This window comes from Choloepus didactylus, chromosome 2, assembly GCF_015220235.1.
Source record: "Choloepus didactylus isolate mChoDid1 chromosome 2, mChoDid1.pri, whole genome shotgun sequence".
Taxonomy (NCBI): domain Eukaryota; kingdom Metazoa; phylum Chordata; class Mammalia; order Pilosa; family Megalonychidae; genus Choloepus; species Choloepus didactylus.
In genome coordinates, this window is record NC_051308.1 from 127,487,720 (window position 1) to 127,509,265 (window position 21,546).

Genomic DNA, 21,546 nt, shown 5'->3' on the forward strand with positions numbered 1-21,546 from the left:
ACAACTTGTAATTAATGCCACTGAATTGTGCATTTAAAAGTGGTTAAAATGGCAAATTTTATATTATATATGTGTTATCACAATTAAAACAAATACTACCCACCATAAAGGGGAAAACCACATGATGATCTCAATTGCTGCAGAAAAGGCATTTGACAAAGTCTAAATTTGAAGAAAAAAGACTAATTACTGAAAAGGATTTTGGTGTATGGTTCAAGTTATGGTAAGTTTTAACTTTAAGCCTCTAAAAATATGGGCAGTATCATGTCTTTAGACTATTTTTCTAATGTGTTCAGAGTACAAGTAATACTGAAAAGCAATTCAGGTTTTGCAACCTAAGTGCAAAGGGTTTTGTGGGAATGCTTTATTTGACCTACTTGGTATGTACTCTTTTAATTTCATATCCTCCAGATATTTGGATTTGAACTGCATTTTGGAATTCATCTTCAGTTACAATGCCACCATCAAATGGAGGTCCACTTGGATATACCCCCCCAGATGGAGGCTGGGGGTGGGTGGTAGTTTTTGGAGCTTTCATTTCCGTTGGCTTCTCTTGTGCATTTGGCAAATCTATTTCTGTGTTTTACAAAGAAATCCAAGGTATATTCAATGCCAGCACCAGTGAAGTGTCATGGATAAGTTCCATCCCGTTTGCTGTTACAAATGGTGCAGGTAAGAACCCACTAAGACCTCCCTTTTTAACTTTCAATGGGCAGACAAAGGCTCTGTATTAAGTACTTTGTAGTTCTTGATGCCTTTATCAGTGAGGTATTTGAAATGTTAGTTTTTGAAGCTACATGATTAGAGTGATATTTTTTATTCCCTTTAATGATAAAAGCTACGTAGGAACTGCATGCTTTGTTAGTCAGCTATAATATTATAAAACAAATGCCATTATAAAGGGTAAGTGTTTAAAAAATGTGTTTTCTGTTTGTGGATGTTATATGAAAAGGCAATTGATTTTTGTATTTTAATCATACATTTTGTAGCCATTTTAAACTCTTGTTATTTCCAATAGTTTGTTGGTAGATTCTTTCAGTATTTTTTAGATTAAAAAAATGTATCTTCTGCAAGTACTGATAGTTTGGTTTCTTCCTTTCCAATCCTTGCAACTTTTTGTCTTTTTTGTGTCTTACTGCACTGGATTGGACCACCATATAATGTTGAAGAAAAGTGGTAATGGTAGGCATTTGTGTTTTGTAGTTTTGTTTTGGTTTTGTTGTTGTTATTTTCTATGAGAAACAAAATACATTTTTGCTACTGTATAAAAATGCTCCACAGTCATAAATTTGATCAGATTTCTTCATACATCACATCATATCCATGTGTCTTTGCTCTAGATGCTCATCTAAAAAATTAAAAAGGACAAACCTGCTAAATACATGTTAATAATATCCTACAAACACTTAAAATCAATGTATTTGCAGCCTGTTCTGCCTTACAAAATACAGACTAAGATCTTGATTTTAGTTACAGTCCATAAGTATATGCACAACGAATGCTACTATTTTCCCATTACACAAACCTATGACTCTAAAATAATCACAGAAAGCAACATTCCTTACCAGTGCCTTCTGTTTTATCTGTTTATTTTGGGGGTGCAGGGAACATCTGGCTGGGCACCCTTTCGTGTCAGCAGTACCTTGTGTGGGTATGGATGTGAGAAAGGGGGCTTCTCCTTTGTATTACTAAGTTGTTTGTTCTCTCTAAGGTCCTATCAGCAGTATCCTTGTGAATAAATACGGCAGTCGTCCTGTCATGATCGCTGGTGGCTGCTTGTCAGGCTGTGGCTTGATTGCAGCTTCTTTCTGTAACACCATACAGGAACTTTACTTGTGGGTTGGAGTCATTGCAGGTGAGTGACTACTGATATATTTTCAAGCATTAATATTTCGTGGTCTATTTGCAGCATTCATTTGCCAATTCTTGTGAGAAATTAAATTTCTTCTTTAGGAAAATTATAGGGCCATTGTTTTTAAGACCTGTCCTTTTCAAGTTTTTTTGGTTGTTGTTTTGTTTTGTTTTGTTTTTTTGCTTAAGTAAAGATAATGGGGGTAGGTAAAGGGTGTTTGGCAAATTTTTTGACAGAGTGGTTATCAGCTATTCCTACCCATTACCTCTTCCACTAAAGACGAAATGTGTGCAAATTGGTGCAGGAAAGAATGTCAGGCACAAAGCAAGAATTTTCCGGTAGAGAAGCCAGATACGTTTTTAAGGGGTAAACGTATACATTGTCCTCCTTCCCCCATTTAAAAATGTTTCTGTGGGAGCTCAAGCCGTGGCGCTGCCAAGTCCCAGGCGGCGGTGGGAGTGTGAGCTGTTGGGCGCCAGGCGGCTCCGGGAGTCAGGGCGTTACCCTGTACTGCTGCAGGCGCCCCTGCTGTGCGTCAGAGCCGTCGCTGGTGCTGCACGAGCAGTGCTTCCTTAAGAAGCACTGGGGAACAGATCAGGGAATTGGTGGATTCGGAGGGGAGCCAGGAATCACATCTCAGCTGATGAACCTTATTCCATCTGTAAGAACCGTGCTGAGAGTGTCATTGATAATAGTAAACTCAACTGCAATAGTGTTACTTTTATTATTTGGGTGAAGATCCATGGGGGAAATGGAGACTGGGAAGAAAAAATGCAAGCAGAAGTTATCACTTCAGTCATTATTCGAATATAGATATCTTAGCAGGCTAACCTTGCACTTGACAAAAATGTAAAGCTGGCAATAAAATAAGAGTTCCTATTTAACTGATTTTTTAAAATGTTGCACTTGTAGTTTCATTACAAAAAGAGCAGATCAAAAAAATAGAGGCAGTAACTATTCAGACTTGAGACACATTTGATTGCTGGCTGTTAACAATAGTCCATGCTGTGGAAAAGTTTGTTAAAAAGGTACTAGACTGTCATATCTATGTTCATAGAGATTTTTCTTTCTCTCACTTCTCGGGGATGAGTTTGTTGTTGTTTTCCCAAATTTTTGACATTCCTTAGGACTTAGCTATGAAGTGAGAGTGATTATCCCCCCTAGATAAAATTTAAAGGATTTTAAAAACCAATTATTACATATAAAATGATAAACAGGTAATTTTAAACTTTTCAGTTAAATTTTTTGCCTGTGTATTTTCTCAGCTATGGAAAGCTCAAGTTTCTAGTAACTTGAGGAGCAGTACTCCCTGATTTCAGGGAGAATTCTACTTTTGTAAGTCAGTCAGTCACATGATGATTGTGCTTTTAAGTTCTTTCTTGCATTTGTTATTGTATTGACTTGCTGAATGATGAGACCAGACAGTATTTTCACTGGTAGAAAAATCTGTGTAGAAAAGTCTGTGCCTGTTTTACAATGATGACTTATTTTTTTTTAACCAGCATAAATGTAAGCCTACAAGAGCAATCCTAAACAATCACAATTAAACCATACTACATAAAAGACTATGTTTATTGTGAAAGATTTATCTCCAAAAAATTGCCATGTTTTTATTTCCTGGTGGAAACGTTAAGACATGTGAGTTTAATTCTTCATTCTGCCTGACAATAGAACATTTGTGCTGAATAAGTTCTACGTTTGATTTTGTTTTTATGTCTAAGGCCATCTTGTGAGGTTACTTGCTCATCTCAATACAGCTTTGTGCAAAAAGATTAAAATTCTGTAATTTTTTTTGTGGAAATAATCAGTTATAGTATTTTGAAGGGATGGAATAACGTCTTTGTTTATAGGAGAACATTTGTAAATAAAGTTGAATTTCCAAGTCTAGCATTTGGTTTTATACCTTAGTACATACCTGCCAGTGTTAATTGAATTAACCTCCATTTTGTGTATAGAACACTTGCTATAAAATCGCTGAGCACAGATTTAATGAAACATTCCCAATCCTTTTTTTTTCCTTTAACGGATTAACTGAATTGTTGCTGTACATCAAGAGGACTCATAAGCAACTTTGTATTTCATGGTTTAAGTTATTTCTAAAACTTTGGAGCAGGTAATGAATGCCTATCGGCCATGCTCAAGTCAGAGATAGATGATCTGTGGGTCATGGGCTTGCAGGTGAGCCAGAGATCCTTACTTGATGACTTGGCTCATGTGAGTAACCAACATATTTGCCACCTAGAGGCAGTGTTCTTTTGGATTTAGAAAGAGCTGATACATGAGTTTGAGTTTAAGCCATAGAACAGATTCAAAAGAAGCTGTTACTTGAGGGCACTCTCATTTCTCCATATGCTTGAGCTATACAAATGTAAAAAAGAAAAAAGAGAGAGAGAGACAAACACCTTGGTCTGATGCCATTTTCATGTAAGACATACATACACCTTCATGTTTTAATTTACTATTGGGATGGTGCCTAAATTCACACTTCACTGGTGAGGGCAGTATCAGAGTTTTCAACAGTAAAATGGTTCTGAGGAAAGTGAGGCACTAAAGATCAAAATGTTTCATCTCTGGATGCCACTTACACAATTCTAGTTTAAATGTTCCTCAAGGGAGATCTGTAAAGTTTCCCCTGGGCAGTTTGATTCAGTAACCTAGTATCATATTTTAGTAGACAATAACTTAAGTACTTGATTGCCTACCTACATTCTCCCCCTTATCCATTCTCAGGATTAATTATTTGTGATTGTCTGGACTCCAAATGTCCATTATATTTATAGTTCTTATGTGTTCTGGCCCGGCATCTGTAATGCTCTGGACTGTCACAAATGGTCTTGGCTCTAGTCTATAGATATTAACTGAATTCTTAACTTAATCCTTAATCAATACAGTGGTTTTACATTTTGACTGTTAGCAGCAGAACTAGATTTTCAAAGGAGTCCTAACGGAACTGTAATTTTCCAACTACTAAAACAGATGAGAGCAGCACTGTTTATTTACTTATTTATTTTTAGCTGAAGCAGAGTTGTTGCCCAAAGGCCTACTGTTCAGCCTCCACCTCACTCTTGTCAAGCTTCCTGGGGCACTTCCACAGAATCTTAAGTTTTCAAAAACATGGTTAAAATTATTAAATCTCTGCTTTACACAAAGTAAGAGGAGACAGTGTACTCTATGCTCTATAAGTATATACAATCATGTGTGTGTTTATCTCATGAAGTGACTTGAGAGAAAGGAAGATATTTGAATGGTGAAATGAGTAGGAAGAATATTTCTAATATGCCAAGAACATCTTTTACCATGTGACTTACAGAAGCTTCCTAGGACCTTAGATGTATTTTTTGGTTGTCTCATCTGTAAAATTGGTCAATAACTATTTGAGAACAGAAATTTAGACCAGATAATGTCTTCCATTTCACTAACCTTTGATTCTGAATGTACCTCAGTCAGAGATGTTCTCCTGAAGTAAAATGTTTTTGATAAAGAAAAATCACTTTCTCATTAACTTCTAACATTTGAAGTTATTGCCAATAAAATTTTGATTCTTAGCAAAAAAAAAAATGTTATTGTGGCAACATGTAAACACATAACATTTCCCATTTTAATCACTTTCAAGTATACAATTCAGTGGGGCTAATTACATTTACAATGTTGTACTACCATCACCACCATCCATTACCAAAACTTTTCCATCACCCAATCAGAAACTCTTTTCCATTTAAGCATTAGCTCCTCATTCTCCACTACACCCCTGCCCTGGTACCCTGTAATTTTCTTTTTAACTCCATGAATTTGCATATTCAGGTTATTTCATAGTGAGGTCAGACAATATTTGTTCTTTTGTGTCTGTTTTATTTCACTCAACATGATGTATTCAAGCTACATCCATATTGTAGCATGTATCAGAACTTCCTTCCTTTTTTGTAGCAGGACAATGTCCCATAATATGCATATACCACATTTTGTTTACCATTCATCATTGATGGACAGTTGGGTTGCTTCCACCTTTTGGCAATTGTGAATATTGCTGCCATGAGCATGGGTATACAGATGTCAGCCTGAGTCCCTGATTTCAATTATTTTAGGGATATATCTAGAGTAGAATTGCCAGAGTATATGGTAGTTCTATGTTTTACTTCCTGAGGAGCTGCAAAATTCTATTCCACAGTGGCTGTACCCTTTTGCATTCCCGTCAACAATGCACAGGGTTTCCTGTTTTTCCACATCCTCTTCAGCACTTGTTATTTTCTGATTTTTTTTTCTGTTGTTTGTTTGTTTGTATTTAAATAATAGCCATTCTAATGTGAAGTGATATCTCATTGTGGTTTTGATGGTCATTCCCTAATGGCCGATGATGTTGAACATCTGTTCATTGCTTACTGGTGATTTGTATATTTTCTTTGGAGAAGTACCTATCTAAACTCTTGGCCTTTTTTTTTTTTTTAATCATTTGAAATGAATTGAGTCTTTTAAATTACTTAGTATATAGTATATCTTAGTGAATTTTCCATAATACTTGAAAATAATGTGTATTTTGCCATTCTTAAGTGTTGTGTTTTACAACTATCAATTAGATAAGTTGGTCAACAGTTATTGTTCAAATCTTCTATATCTTTACTGATTTTATTTGTCTATTTGTTTTTCAACTGTTGATGGAGGAATGTTAACATCTCTAGCTATAATTATGGAAAGCTATATTTTTCCTTTTAGTTCTGTCAGGTTTTTTTCTTCCTATAATTTTTTAATGCATTTTTTATTGTGAACTTTAACATATATACATAACAGTGACAATTTTCAAAGTACAATTGAACAAATAGTTAGTTAGAGAGCAAATTTCAAAGAATGTCATGGATCACAGTTCCACAACTTCAGCTATTTCCATTGCTGTAAAATATAACATACATACAGAAAGGTGTTAACTTTTGATGTATAGCTCAACAAGCGGTCATATAGGTAATTTAAAATGTAATGAGTTACAATTCTACAGTTTCAGTTCTTTCCTTATTATGAAATATAGGATATATACATAGGGCATAGGGTATATACAGAAAGGTGAAGACTTTCAAAGCAGAATTCAATAAGCAGCTATAGAGCAAATTTCAAAGAATGTTATAAGGTACAGTTCCACCATATCATTCACCTCTTTCCAGCAATTTCAACACCCCAGCATCTATCTATGTATCTATGTATCTATGTATCTATCTATCTATAAAGTTTTGTATTCTTAGAACTTTGTTCAATCTTGTTTATTGCTACCCCTTCCTCTCACTTAATCCCTTTCTCCATCTTTAGGGGCATTTAGGCAGTGAGCACCCTAACTTGTTCTTACTTAAAGGGGGTGTTGACAACATGGGGAGGGGGCCGCATCTGGTTGCTGTTCTTTAAGAGGCTGTTGCCTCTGGGTTTTAGGACTTGTCTGGCATAGGAATACTTGTGTGAATTTAAGTTTCAGAGATAAAACTTAGTGAGTGAATCTTTTATAGAACCTCAAGTAGGTACCTAGGTATTTGGGAACTACTTTTGGTAAGGGAATGGCATACTGTGGCCATTTCGGATTTCTAGCTGGAGCTTGCATAAGAGAAACAAACCCCCAGGATAGCCTCTTGACTCTATTTGGGATCTCTCAGCCACTGTAATCTCAGCTTGTTACCTTTCGTTTTCCCGCTTTTGGTCAAGTAGGCATTTTCAATCCCTTGCTCCCTTGGCCTGTTTTTAAAATGGGCTATTTTTTTCTTTTTCTTATTGAGGTGTGGCTCTTCATATATTCTGGATATTAAACTCTTCTCAGGTATATGATTTTACAAGTATTTTCTCCCATTCTATAGGTTGTCTTTTCAGTTTCTTAATAATGTCCTTTGATGCACAAATATTTTTCATTTTGATTAGATTAGTTCTTATATTTAGGTCTTTGATCCATTTTTAGTTAGTTTTTATATACAATGTGAGGTAGGAGTCAACTTTCATTCTTTTGCAAGTGAATATCCAGTTTTCTCAGCACCATTTGCTGAAGAAACTACTCTTCCCCCATTGAATGTACTGGGCACCTTTGTCAAAAATCAATTGACTACAAAATGATAAATATTATATAATCTCAATATATGAAATAATTAGAATATGCAAATTTAAGATTCATAAACTAGAATACAGGTTTCCAGGAGCTGGGGTGAGAGTAGGAAATGGTAAGTTAATGCTTAATTGGTACAGAGCTTCCCTTTGGGGTTCTGAAAGAGTTTTGGTAATGGATGGTGGTGGTGACAGCACATGTGTTCATTTGGAGGCTGTATGTACCCCGGAAAGAATCACGTTCTTTAAATCCATCCCTGTTGGTATACACCTCATGTGGGTGGGACCCTTTGATTAGGTTGTTTTGGTTGAGCTATGACCCACCTCATTCAGGGTGGCTCTTACTCCTCTTACTGGAGTCCCTTGTAAGAGGATAAAGAACACACGGAATATAGAAACAAACAGAGAAGTTTAGAGAAAAAGCCACAGACCAAGAAGCCAGAAGCTGAAGCAGCAAAACCCAGAAGAGAAGGACCAGCAGACGCCAGCCATGTGCCTTGCTACCTGACAAGAGGAGCCCAAGCTCACGTGTAACTGGTCTTCAGAGAAAGTGTCATCCGGTGGGTGCCTTAACTGGGACATTTTCATGGCCTTAGAACTGTAAATTTGTGAGCTAATAATTCCTCATTGTTAAAAGCCAGTCCATTTCTGGTACATTGCCTTTTGTCAGCTTTTGCAAACCAAAATGGCACAACATTGTCAATGTAATTACCACCACTGAATTGTATACTTGAAAGGGGTTAAAATAGGGAAATTTTAGCTCCTATATAAGTTACCAGGAAAATTAAAAACCCGTAGAACTATATTACACCACAAAGAGTGAACCCTAATGCAAAATATGGGCTATAGTTAATAGTATAATTATAATAATAGTGTTTCATCAAATGTAACAAAGATACCTGTGCCAGTTTGAATGTATTATGTCCCCCCAAACACCATTATCTTTGATGTAATCTTGTGTGGGCAGACCTATCAGTGTTAATTAGATTGTAGTTCTTTGAGTGTTTCCATGGAGATGTGCCCCACCCAACTGTGGGTGATGACTCTGATTGGGTAATTTCCATGGAGGTGTTGGCCCACCCATTCAGGGTGGGTTTGAATTAAATTACTGGAGCACTGTATAAGATCAGACAGAAGGAGCAAGCTGCTACAGCCAAGAGGGACACTTTGAAGAAAGCACAGGAGCTGCAGATGAGAGACAGTTTGAAGACAGCTGTTGAAAGCAGACTCTTGCTCTGGAGAAGCTGAGAGAGGACAAATATCCCAAGTGCAACTAAGAGTGACATTTTTGAGGAACTGCAGCCTAGAGAGGAATGTCCCAGGAGAAAGCCATTTTGAAACCAGAACTTTGGAGCAGACGCCAGCCACGTGCCTTCCCAGCTAACGGAGGTTTTCGGGACACCATTGGCCATCTTCCAGTGAAGATACCCGATTGCTGATGTGTTACCTTGGACACTTTATGGCCTTAAGACTGTAACTGTGTAACCAAGTAAACCCCTTTTTATAAAAGCCAATCCATCTCTGGTGTTTTGCATTCTGGCAGCATTAGCAAACTAGAACAATATCAGACTAATGCAAAATGTTAATAATAGGGAAAACTGTGTGTGAGGGAGGGTATATGGGAACTCTGTACTCTCTGCATAATTTTTCAACTTCTCTAATAAAAAAAAATAAGGAAAAACAAAAAACAAAAAACAATTGGCCATAGATGTGAGAGTTTATTTCTGAACTCTCAGTTCTATTCCATTGGTCTAAATACCTGTCCTTGTGCCAATACCACACCATTTTGATTACTGTAGCTTTGAGACATTTTGAAATTGTGAAACGTGAGTCCTCCAACTTTGTTCTTTTCCAAAACTATGACAAAGAATCCCCATTTTTCATAACTAAATTAAGAAATGAAACTTTTGATGAGGAATATAGATCACTTCTATAACTCAGAAAACCAACATTAATATTTTGATGCTATATCTACTCATACATTTTTTAGGCACGTGCAAAAGAATTTTTAGAACAAAAAGGGATGAGATTTTTGTAATGTTTGTAACCAACAGTTTTCACAATGTAATACATCATGCACATAGTTTCCCAACTCAATAAATACGCTTTAACAGCTATTATTTTTCCCTTCTTTGAACATACCATAATTTATTCCACTAGTGCTTGATGGACATTTAGGTTGCTTGCATTTTTCACTGTTAATCAACTGTGCTTCTCAATACATCTTTGTGAAACATATGTATATATAAACATATGTGAATATATATGTGTTCCTTAGGACAAATTTGTAGAAGCAGAACTACTAGGGGAAAGGATTTTTTTTTAACAAATAAAATAAACTTTAATAAAAAGTGAACTAAAATTTTAAAATGTCTATTTAAAATCATCTTTCCATTAAATATTTTTAATAAGGGTGTTTTGGAATTCATCATAGTACATTCTTATTTTTAATTAGAAAAGAGTGTTTTAAAAAAATCCATATTTCTTGGGGAAAGCTTAAAAAATAGAAAGCTTTCCAAATTGTGACAAAGATGCTTACATAACTCTTCAGAGAGGTAAACATCCTTAAAGGTAGATCAAAAAATCTTCCCATGATAATTTGATCTCCGTTTGCTGTGAAAAGTGAAAAGGTTTTTCGGGTTTTTTTTGTTTGTTTGTTTTTTTATGATAGTTTTTATTGTGGAATATAACATATACACATAGAAGTGATAACTTTCCAAGTACAATTTAACAAGTAGTTAGCAAATTTCAAAGAATGTTATGGGTTACAGTTCTATGGTTTCAATTATTTCCTTATTGTGAAATACAACATATATTCAAAAAGGTAGTAACTTTCAAAGTATGATTTAACAAGTAGTTATATAGGAAATTTCCAAAAATGTTATGAGTTACAGTACCATAGCTTCAGTTATTTCCTTATTGTGTAATATAACATAAATACAAAAAGGTGATAACTTTCAAATTACAATTTAACAAGTAGCTATAGAGCAAATTTCAAAAAATGCTATGGGTTATAGTTTCACCATTTCAATTCTTTCCTTTTAGCTATTCTAGTACCCTAGCAACTAAGATAAAGAAATTATATAGAGATTCGGTATTCATAATTTTTTGTTAAATTCCATCTTGTCTGTTGCTACCCCTTCCTCTAGTTTAATCACTTTCCCAATCTTCAGGGATGTCTAGGCAGTGACCACCCTAACTTGTTCATATTGAAAAGGGGTGTCAACATTATGGGAAGAGGGGACACATCTGGTTGATGTTCTTTAAGAGGTTATTGCCTCTGGGTTTGGGGACTTAGCTGGCATAGGAATTCTCTGGAGGATTTAAGTTTCTGAAGAATTAACTTAGGGAGTGAAACTTTTATAGAGTCTCAGATAGGGAACTGGGTATTCTTTAGGGTTTTTGGGACTACTGTTGACTTGGGGTTATCGTACGGTGGGCATTTGGCATATCTAGCTGAAGCTTACGAGTAACCTCCATGACAGCCTCTCAACTCTATTTGAATTCTCTTAGCTACTGAAACCTTATTTTGTTGCCTTTCTTTTCTCCCTTTTGGTCAAAAAGGCATTCTCAACCCCTTGATGCCAGGGTCAGGCTCATTCCTGAAATCTGTGTTCCATGTTGCCAAGGAGACTCCTCACATAGGGTGTCCTGTCTCACATCAGGGGGGCGGTGATGGATTTATTTGCAGAGTTGGGCTTAGAGAGAAAATGTCCACATCTGAGCAACAAAAGAGGTTCTCTGGTGGTGACTACTAGGCTTAATTATAGGTGGGCTTAGCCTCCCCTTTACAACTTAAGTTTCACAAGAGCAAGCCTCAAGATTGAGTGTTTGACTTATAAAGTGAGGGGTTCCTAAGTTCATATAGTTTATGTATGTTCTGTCCACAATTATCCATCCATAGCTCACATTATCATCACTTAGTTGTACAATCCTCATCACTCTCCATTTTAAACAATTCTCATGATCCAAAACACCCCATAGGTTTTTTCAGCCCTTAATTATTTGTCCCTAGTATTTGTATGGTACTAGTAAGGTATTCCTATTAATTATAGTCCCTAGTATGAAATAGGTAGATTTTTCCCATATACCATTCTGTTGTCAACTCTCTGTACTAGGGTCACACCTTAGAAGTATATCATGGAAACACCTATCTATATTTGTAGGGCTGATCTGTGGGATATATGCCATTAAACAACCCCTTTCAGTCCTATTTGTCTTCAATACAGCTCTGATACTTATAATCCTGTTAACAAACAATCATCATCCTTATCCATTCCTATATCTTTGAATTTACCCTCATTAACGTATCTAAACAGACTAGATTTCATTCTCCCTCCACTAGCTTTTGTCTAATCACCAGGTTTCCAATATGCTACATCATAAGACATTGATTTTACATTGTTCAGGGAGTTCATAGTAGTGGTAACATACAATACCTCTCATTTTGTGTCTGATTTATTTCACTCAGCATTATATCTTCAAGGTTCATCCATGTTGCCAAATGTTTCAGGACTTTGTCCCTTCTTACTGCTGCATAGTATTCCATCATTTGTATATACCACATTTTGTTTATCCACTAATCTGTTGAAGGACACTTGGATTGTTTCCATTTCTTGGCAATTGTGGACAATGCCACAATGAACATCTGTGTACAAATGTCTGTTCATGTCACTGCTTTCAGATAATCTGGGTATATACCGAGAAGTAAGATTGCCAGATCAAAGGGTAATTTGACATCTAGTTTTCTGAGAAACCGCCAGACTGTCCTCCAGAGTGGTTGTACCATTATACATTCCCACCAGCAATGAATAAGAGTACCAATTCCTCCACATCCTCTCCAGCATTTGTTGTTTCCTGTTTGTTTAATGGCAGCCATTCTTATTGGTGTGAGATGATATCTCATTATGGTCTTGATTTGCATTTCCCTAATAGCTAGTGAGGGTGAACAATTTTTTCATGTGTTTTTTAGCCATTTGTATTTCCTCTCCAGAAAAATGCCTTTTAATATCTTTTGCCCATTTTATAATTGGGCTGTTTGTACTATTGTTGAGTTGTAGGATTTCTTTATATATGCAGGATATCAGTCTCTTATCAGATATATGGTTTCCAAATATTTGGGGAGAAAGGATTTTTTATATGATCAGCCAACTTCCTCTTCAGAAAGATTAAAATAATTTGCAATCCTATATATAGGATGTGAGATAATACCAAAATGGGTATTATTTCTTTGGTTCTATTCTTTCACTACATTGACTACATTTTTTACATTTAAATATTTTAATCCATCCAGAATTTTCAAGTAACATAAGAAAGGAGGAATATAACCTTATTTGTTCCCACATGGTTATCCAGCCTCTTCATTATTTAATTTATTAATTCATTCAGCAAATATTTATTGAGCCCCCTACTGCTGTATGTGAGGCACTGTTCCAGGTGCTGTAGAGAGAAAGTCAACACAACAGGTAATATCCCTACTTGGTGGTGGGGGGAAGCAGCCAATAAATAGACTAACAAATAAATGAATAAATTTTTAAAAAATTAGTAATAAATCCCATTCAAAGACTTAAAACAGCATTTTGATAGGGCAGGATTGGGGCAGCCTAAAGCAAGGCTTTTCTGAGGTGGTAAGTTGAGATCTGAATGACAACAAGGAGCCAGGTTTGCGAAAATCTGACTGAAAAACTAGTAGAAAGACCCTCAGGCACATGTAAGCACAGACTGAAAAGGGTAGATTTACAGTCTTTTTTCCATTCAGTTTCTTAATCTAGTTAATTAATAATAAATATGTTTCTGCCATTTATTATAGCGCACACTTTTTCTTCTTCTCCAGGCCTTGGGCTTGCCTTCAACTTCAATCCAGCACTGACCATGATTGGCAAGTATTTCTACAAGAGGCGACCGCTGGCAAATGGACTGGCCATGGCAGGCAGCCCTGTGCTCCTCACCATTCTGGCCCCCCTCAACCAGGCACTTCTTGATGTTTTTGGCTGGAGAGGAAGCTTCCTAATTCTTGGGGGCATATTACTGAACAGCTGTGTAGCTGGAGCTCTGATGCGACCAATAGGGCCCAAGCCAACCAAGGCAGGGAAAGATAGGTCTAAAGGATCCCCTCAGGAAGCCAGAAAATGTGATGCAAGAAAAGATGCAGGTGATATAAATGCAGAATTTAATGATGGAAACCCCAGCAAACAGAAACAGTCAGTCTTTCAAGCAGTTAATAAATTTCTGGACTTTTCCCTGTTTACCCACAGAGGCTTTGTGGTATACCTCTCTGGTGCTGTGCTACTGCATTTTGGACTATTTGCCCCTGTAGTCTTTCTTGGTAATTATGCCAGGAGTCATCATTTCCCTGGTGAGAAGTCTGCCCTCCTTCTTTCTATTCTGTCTTTTGTTGACATGATAGGCAGACCTTCCATGGGACTTATAGCCAATACAAAGTGGATAAGGCCTCGAGTTCAGTATTACTTTGCTGTTTCTGTTATCATAAATGGACTGTGTCATATGCTACTCCCTTTAGCCACCAGCTATGCTGGGTTCTGTGTCTATGCGGGATTCCTTGGATTTTCATTTGGGTGGCTAACCTCAGTATTGTTTGAATCACTGATGGACCTCGTTGGACCCCAGAGGTTCTCCAGTGCCTTGGGATTGGTGACCATTATGGAATGCTGTCCTATCCTCCTGGGGCCACCGCTTTTAGGTATACTATGTTTTCCCACCTGTTATCGTATGATGGGTATAAAGATTGGGGAAGTGATAGAAAGTAGAGATTAGTGAGATGCTTGATGGCAGAAAGCAAGTCTTCCTCCTTTCTGTACCCTCTTTGCTGCACAATGCTTGGCACAGCACAGTTGCTCAAATACTTACAGAACTACACCTAAACTGCCATCCTTATCCAAGCTCCTTTCTCTAACCTGGGCTGCTCTAATATTCTTCTGACTGATCTACCAACAGTCAGTTTTCTACTCTGCAGGCAAGATGATCTTTGCATATGCACATCTGAAACCCCAGCTCATTTAGAACTTTCCAGTTGCTTCCCATTGCTCTGAGGATGACCATCAAATTCTCTAATGTGCCCGCCTGGCCTGCCCCACCTGCCCCTCCAGCCTCACTTCCTAACACTTGCCTTCTGTTCTCTCTGCTCTGAAACCCTGCCCTTCTTCCATTCCCTCTCACACACCCTGCTTCCTCCCCCCACAGCTCCTATGCACTTGCTCCTTTCTCTGCCTGGATCCTCTTCCCATCCCTTTTCACCTACTCAGCTTCTAGCCTTCTTTAAGTCTCAGCTTAGTTGACACTTTAAGGGCATCCATCCTGACCCCGCTTACTAGTGACACCCCTGTTTTCTGCTTTCAAAATACCCTTTGTAGCACTTATCACCATCCCAGTTTTGTACTACTTGTGTGCTTATTAACATCTCTTTTCTCCACTGAACTGTGAGGCAGGGATGTTATCTTCTCTTTGTTCCCAAGTAAATCCTCAGGGCCTGGCACCAACAGTGCCTGACATATGATAGGGATCCTTAAATATTGTTGAATGGATGGTACATGCATGAAACCACATGGATTCATCTCACGGGTGTAGAGTGGTATTTTCCAAAGAAGAATACTTCTCAAGAGACTATTTATGTGAGATGCTAAAGTTACTTTAACAAAGATTGCATCTTCAAAGACGTTTAGGAAAGGCTAAGTTGAATGAGTTTCTTTATTGCAAGAATTCTTAGGGGCCTTTACTATATTAATGTACATTCTTCAAGAGAAGTGAATATGATATGCAATTGCCCAAGTTTATTTGACTTTTGAAATATGTTAGAGAGGTGTTCTATAGCATAATGTTTATACTGCAGGCTCAAGAGTAAGGCTTGAATCAGGTTGAATCACTCACTAGGTCTGTGCCTCAGTGTCCTCATGTGTAAGATGGGAATGGTGATAATAAGTTTATTTTTTAGCATGGAGCAGTGGTTCATAGGAACATTCTTTGGGAAACATTGATGTCAAGGAAGACCAGTAGTCTTATAACTTGCTGTGCAACCTTGGGCCATCTTCCTAAATTTCTCTTGGGCATCAGTCCTTGCCTTTATAAAATAAGAGAATTGAACTGGATCATCTCTAGGTCTTTTCTAAATCTAGTATGCTACAATTCAATTATTGTTGTTTCTACAATTGAAACATATAGAATCATCCTAAATCTGTCTGACACTGTAAAGTAAGATGAGATTCTTTTTAGCACTTCAGTTTTAGGCTAATTTGTCATTTGGGAGCTTCCATAAAGACTGTGTGACGGGCTCTTAGGAGACTGGAATTAGGAATTATTTGGGAAAAGGTACACCTGTTTCCTTGAACCTACATAAAAAGTTTTCTTTCTTTCTTTCTTTCTTTCTCCTTCTCTCCCTCCCTCTCTCCTTCCCTCCCTCTCTTTCCTACATTTTTTGGATTGATTTTAGGTCATCTGATTGACATTTGTGGAAACTACAAATACACATACTGGACATGTGGCATAATCCTTATTGTCTCAGGTATCTGTCTCTTCATTGGCATGGACATCAATTATCAACGTGTGGCAAAAGAACAGAAAGCAGAGGAGAGGCAAAAAAAGGAAAGTAAAGAGGAGGAGACCAATGTAGATGTTGCCGAGAAGCTGAAAGAACTTAGTAAAGCAGCAGAATCCCAGGAGCACAAAGGCACAGAAAAAGGCCCCAAAGAGGAAGAGATTCCAGTCTGAATCTTTGGAGGTTTTGACCAAAGATACATGAACTACTACTGACCCATGTTCTACTAGTGCTGCTTATTGTAGAGTGTGAACTTTTGTGTGACAGTCATTCCAGATGTTCAATGACAGAATTATTTTTCCACTGCTTTACAGCTGTCCAAAATAAATTTATCACATCCTTGGGGAGAGGGAATTTGCAAAGAATGGGGGAAGGAGATAGCTTTTATTTGAAGTCAAATGTATTGAAGTATAAATTACACACAGTACAATTCTGTTTTTTAACAGTTTGATGAGCTTTGACAAAGGTATACAGTCAAAAAACTACTCCATTATATTTGTGAAAGTCTATTCTAAGGAAGTGTACCTGGAAATGTTAAGTGTTAGAGGAGCATGATGCATGCAACCTATTCTCAAATATTTAGATAATACATAGATAGATGGACAGACAGACAGAGTGATATAATAAATGTCGTAAAATGTCAAAAGTTGGTAAAACTGGGTATATGGTTGAGGGGGTATTTTGGACTTCTATGTATTGTTTGTGTATTTTTTTTTGCAAGTTTCCTGTAAGTTTGATGTTATTTCAAAATTAATAAACAAACAAACAAAAAAAAACTATCACCAAATATAGTCTACGTAGAACAGCCAAAATAGTTCCCTGTTGCTCCTTTGCAGTTGTTTCCCTTTCCTCACCACAGATTCCGGCAGCCACTGATCTGATTTCTGTCCCCTATATTTTCACCTTTTCCAAAATGGAATACATGGAATCACAGAGTATGTAGCCTTTTGTGTTGGGCTTTCGCATAGCATAATGTTTTATGATTTATCTGTGCTGTTGGGTTTCTCAGTAATTGTTTTTTTTTATTACTGGAGTAGTAGACCATTGTATGGCTGTAACTTGATTTGTGTATCCATTCACCAGCTGATGGACACTTGGGTGCTATTATGCTATTATGAATAAAGCTGTTCTAAACAATCACACAGACATCTTCGTGTAGACATATACTTTCGTGTCTCTTGAGTAAATGCCCAGGAGTGGGATTGCTACGTCATATAGTAAGTGTGTGTTTAACTTAATGAGAAGCTACCGAATTGATTTCTAAGTGGCTGTACCATTTGCTTTTTCAGGAGCTGCACTCTGTGAAGGGGAGAGCGTGACATAGAACCCAAGAGTATAGTGGCCTCCACCCATGAATGTCCTGGTGCTCTAACCAGGCTGCAGAGTGTGGCAAGTCTTCCTGGAGTCAGTGCTCTTGGCCACAGCTTGTGCTTACCCTTCTGCTCATCAGTCAGCTGCAAGTGAATATTTAATGCAGGAAGCCAGGGCATTCAGCACTCAGCCGCATCACACTGTTACGGTTGTTCTCTTAACTGAGATCAGCATCAGACAGAAATACAGTGATGTCAGAAAAAGATAGGGTGATGTTGGCCAAAGGAGGAATTCTGCCTTTCCATGTACTCATTCAATGGGTATTATTGACACCTACCATGTACCAGCTGTAAGCACTGTTCTAGACACTGGGAATTCAGGAAGGAGCAAAATACAAATGGCTCTTTTCCCATGGATCCTACTTTCTATTAGGAGAAGACAGACAACAAGCAGTGAGTTATAAGGAAAACATAGATATGAATAGCTGCAGGATTAGCCTTATTTCATTCATTCATCCCTTGTATTAGTCAGGTTTCTCTAAGGAAACAGAACCAACAGGAGGTATGTATAAATAGCATGAGATTTTATAAAAGTGTCTTATGCAACTGTGGGGATGCTCAAGCCCAAATTCCATAGGGCAGGCTGCAAGCTGGCACCCCAATGAAGGTTTTCAAGAAATTTCCCAGGAAAGGCTGGCTGGCTGAAGTAGAAATGAAAGTTCTCACTTCTGGCTCCTGAAGTCATTACTTATCCCTTAAAAGCCTTCAACTGCTTAGATTAAATGTCTCTCATTGCTGAAGACACTCCCCTTAGCCCAGTGAAGATGTAATCAGCCATAGATGCAACCAATGTACTGATGATTGAAGTCCACAAAATGTCCTCACAGCAACAGATAGGCCAGTGCTTGCTTGACCAGACAACTGGGCACCATCACCTGGCCAGGTAGACACAGGAACCTAACTGACACAGTCCCTCCCTTATCAACTTGTCAGCTATATTCATCACTTTAAACCATGCTTAATCTCTAATTAAAAAACGACATATTTTTCACCTAACAATACTCAACTGTCCTGCATACAACCAGAAATGCAGTAAAGCTCTCCAGAATAGGGTGTAAGTCCTTGGGTAATATCCTTAAACTTGATATCCTGTAACCTAAATACTATAACATGAATAATACAACTTATGTCATATGATAAGGGGATAAGATGGAGAAGAAAAGAAAGACATTTGCTTTATATTCATAACAAGCAAGGAAGAAATATTCATACCATTACAGTCCTCATTTCTGTAACTGGTCATGTGGTCATAGTTCATATTTCTCACTACCTTCTTCCACTACCCATTCCGTGTTCCCTTTACCCTCAGCAAGCACTTCAGCTGGCCATGGTTCTTTGCCTGGTGGGGTGACCCAAACCTTCATTCCTGAACGTTCTGTGCCATTGGTAGTCCTGCCTGGATTGGGTTGCTGCAGTTTCCCATTGACTTTAATCACAGGGCATGGTAGTACTAAGAGATGCCCTAGGGGATCTCCTGTATTACAGGAAAACTCTTCTTTACTTCCATTGGGTAGTTGCAGTGCTATTTCCCCTTGATAGTCAGGATCAACCTGTACAGTATTCCCAGTACAGTATTCCCTTTCAATGACGGCTGATTCAGAGGCATGAGAAACCCAAAGTGGCCAGGTGGCAGTCTTAACTTCCAGGTCAATGGAATTATTGTTGTGTCTCCTGGTGGAAGCACTCCTCCTTTTGGAACTAAGACCTGTAGACCAGCAGAGCTTAAGCTTGCAAGGACAGGAAGCAAATTTTTTTCTAGTGGATCAACAAGGGTGATAGTGAGTGGTGCCACTCCTGTTTCTACCCCTTAATTCCTGGGCCCATGAATTCTGGCTATGGGAGAAACAGCACCATAGAGTGGACTCTGATTCAGAGCAAACACAGCCTCCTGGAGAAAACTGTCCCAGCCCTGCAAGGTATTACCACTTAATTGGTGCCATAATTAAGTCTTTAAAAAGCCATTCCACAGTTCTATCAACCCAGCTACCCCTAGAGGATGTGGAACATGGTAAGACAGAAAATTCCATGAGCATGTGCCCATTCCCACACTTCATTTGCTGCAAAGTGGTTTCCTTGATCAGAAGCAATGCTGTGTGGAATACTATGATGCTGGATAAGGCATTCTTTAAGTCCACGGATGGTAGCTTTGGAGAAGCACTGCATGCAGAGGAGGCAACCCCATATCCGGAGTATGTGTCTATTCTAGTTAGAACACATTGCTGCCCCTTCCATGATGGAAGTGTTCCAATGTAATCAACTTGCTACCAGGTAGCAGGCTGATCCCTTCAGGGAATGGTGCCATATTGAGGACTGTGAGCCTCTGCTGCTGGCAGATTGGGCACTCAGTAGTGGCTGTAGCCAGATCTGCCTTGGTGAGTTGAAGTCCATGTTTCTGTGCCCATGCATAACCTCCATCTTTACCACCATGACCACTTTGTTCATGAGCCCATTGGAAAATGACAGGAGTGGCTGGGGTAAGATGCTGACTGGTATCCACCGAATGGGTCATGTTATCCACTTGATTATTAAAATCTTCCTTTGCCGAAGTCACCCTCTGGTGAGCATTCACATGGTACAGAAATATCCTCATGTTTTTTTTGCCCACTCAGAAAGATCTGTTCACATACCTCTTCTCCAAACCTCTTTGTCACTGATTTTCCAATCTTGTTCTTTCCAAGACTCTGACCATCTAGCCAAACCATAAGCAAAAGCCCATGAATCAGTGTAAAAATGCACCTCCAGCCAGTTCTTCTAAGCAAAATGAACAACCAGATGCACTGCTTGAAATTCTGTCCACTGGGAGGATTTCCCCTCAGCACTGTCCTTCAGGAACCTCCCAGAAAGGGGCTGCAGTGCTGCAGCTGTCCACTTTCAGGTGGTGCCTGCATATCCTGCAGAACCATCTGTGAACCAGGCCCAAGTTTTCTCTTCCTCAGTCACCTGACTGTAAGGAGCTCCCCAAAAGGCCATAGCTTTGGGCTGTGAAAGAGATGGTAATGTGGCAGGAGTGGAGGCCATGGGCATTTGGACCACTTCCTCAACTAACATACTTGTGCCTTCAGGACCTGCCTGAGCCCTATCTTGTATATACCATTTCCAAGTGTTGCTGTGCACACCCAACTTTATGGCTTATGGGTCAGGCAAACCCAGCTCATGATAGGCAACGCAGGTCTCGTGACTTGGTGGTCTGCCAATGCTCCTGACAGCATCTCTCTTTGCCACTGATACTTCCATCAGCATTGGATCTGCTGGATCATATGGTCCAAGTGGCAGAGCAGCTTTCACAGTAGCCTGGATCTGTCACAGAGCCTCCTCTTGTTCCTGTCCCCACTCAAAGTAGCATATTTTCTGGTTACTTGGTAAATGGGCTGGAGTAATACACCCAAATGAGGAATATGTTCTCTCCAAAACCCGAAGAGGTGAACTAGGTGTTGTGCCTCTGTTTTGGTCATAGGAGGAGCCAGATGTAATACCTTATCCTTCACCTTAGAAGGGATCTCAGCATGCCTCACACCACTGGACCACTGGAAGACCCTCATATTTTTGTTGGATTTATCCCCCATCCTCTAATATGTAAATGCATTACCAATAAGTCTAGAGTGTTTGCTACTTCTTGCTCACTTGGTCTAATCAACATGATATCATCAATATATTGGACCAACATGATCTCTTGTGGGAGGGAGAAAAAAGATCTCTGCAGACAAGATTATGACATA

At 38.4% G+C, this 21,546-nt stretch overlaps 1 protein-coding gene across 1 annotated transcript; it reads left to right on the forward strand.

Moving 5' to 3' along the window:
* Positions 1-455: 455 nt before the first annotated feature.
* LOC119518164 (monocarboxylate transporter 1-like) lies at positions 456-16,633 on the forward strand. The gene is made up of 4 exons (XM_037815221.1): positions 456-672; positions 1,712-1,855; positions 13,746-14,612; positions 16,356-16,633. Exons 1-4 carry the CDS (start codon positions 456-458, stop codon positions 16,631-16,633), a joined length of 1,506 nt encoding a protein of 501 aa, XP_037671149.1.
* Positions 16,634-21,546: the final 4,913 nt, after the last annotated feature.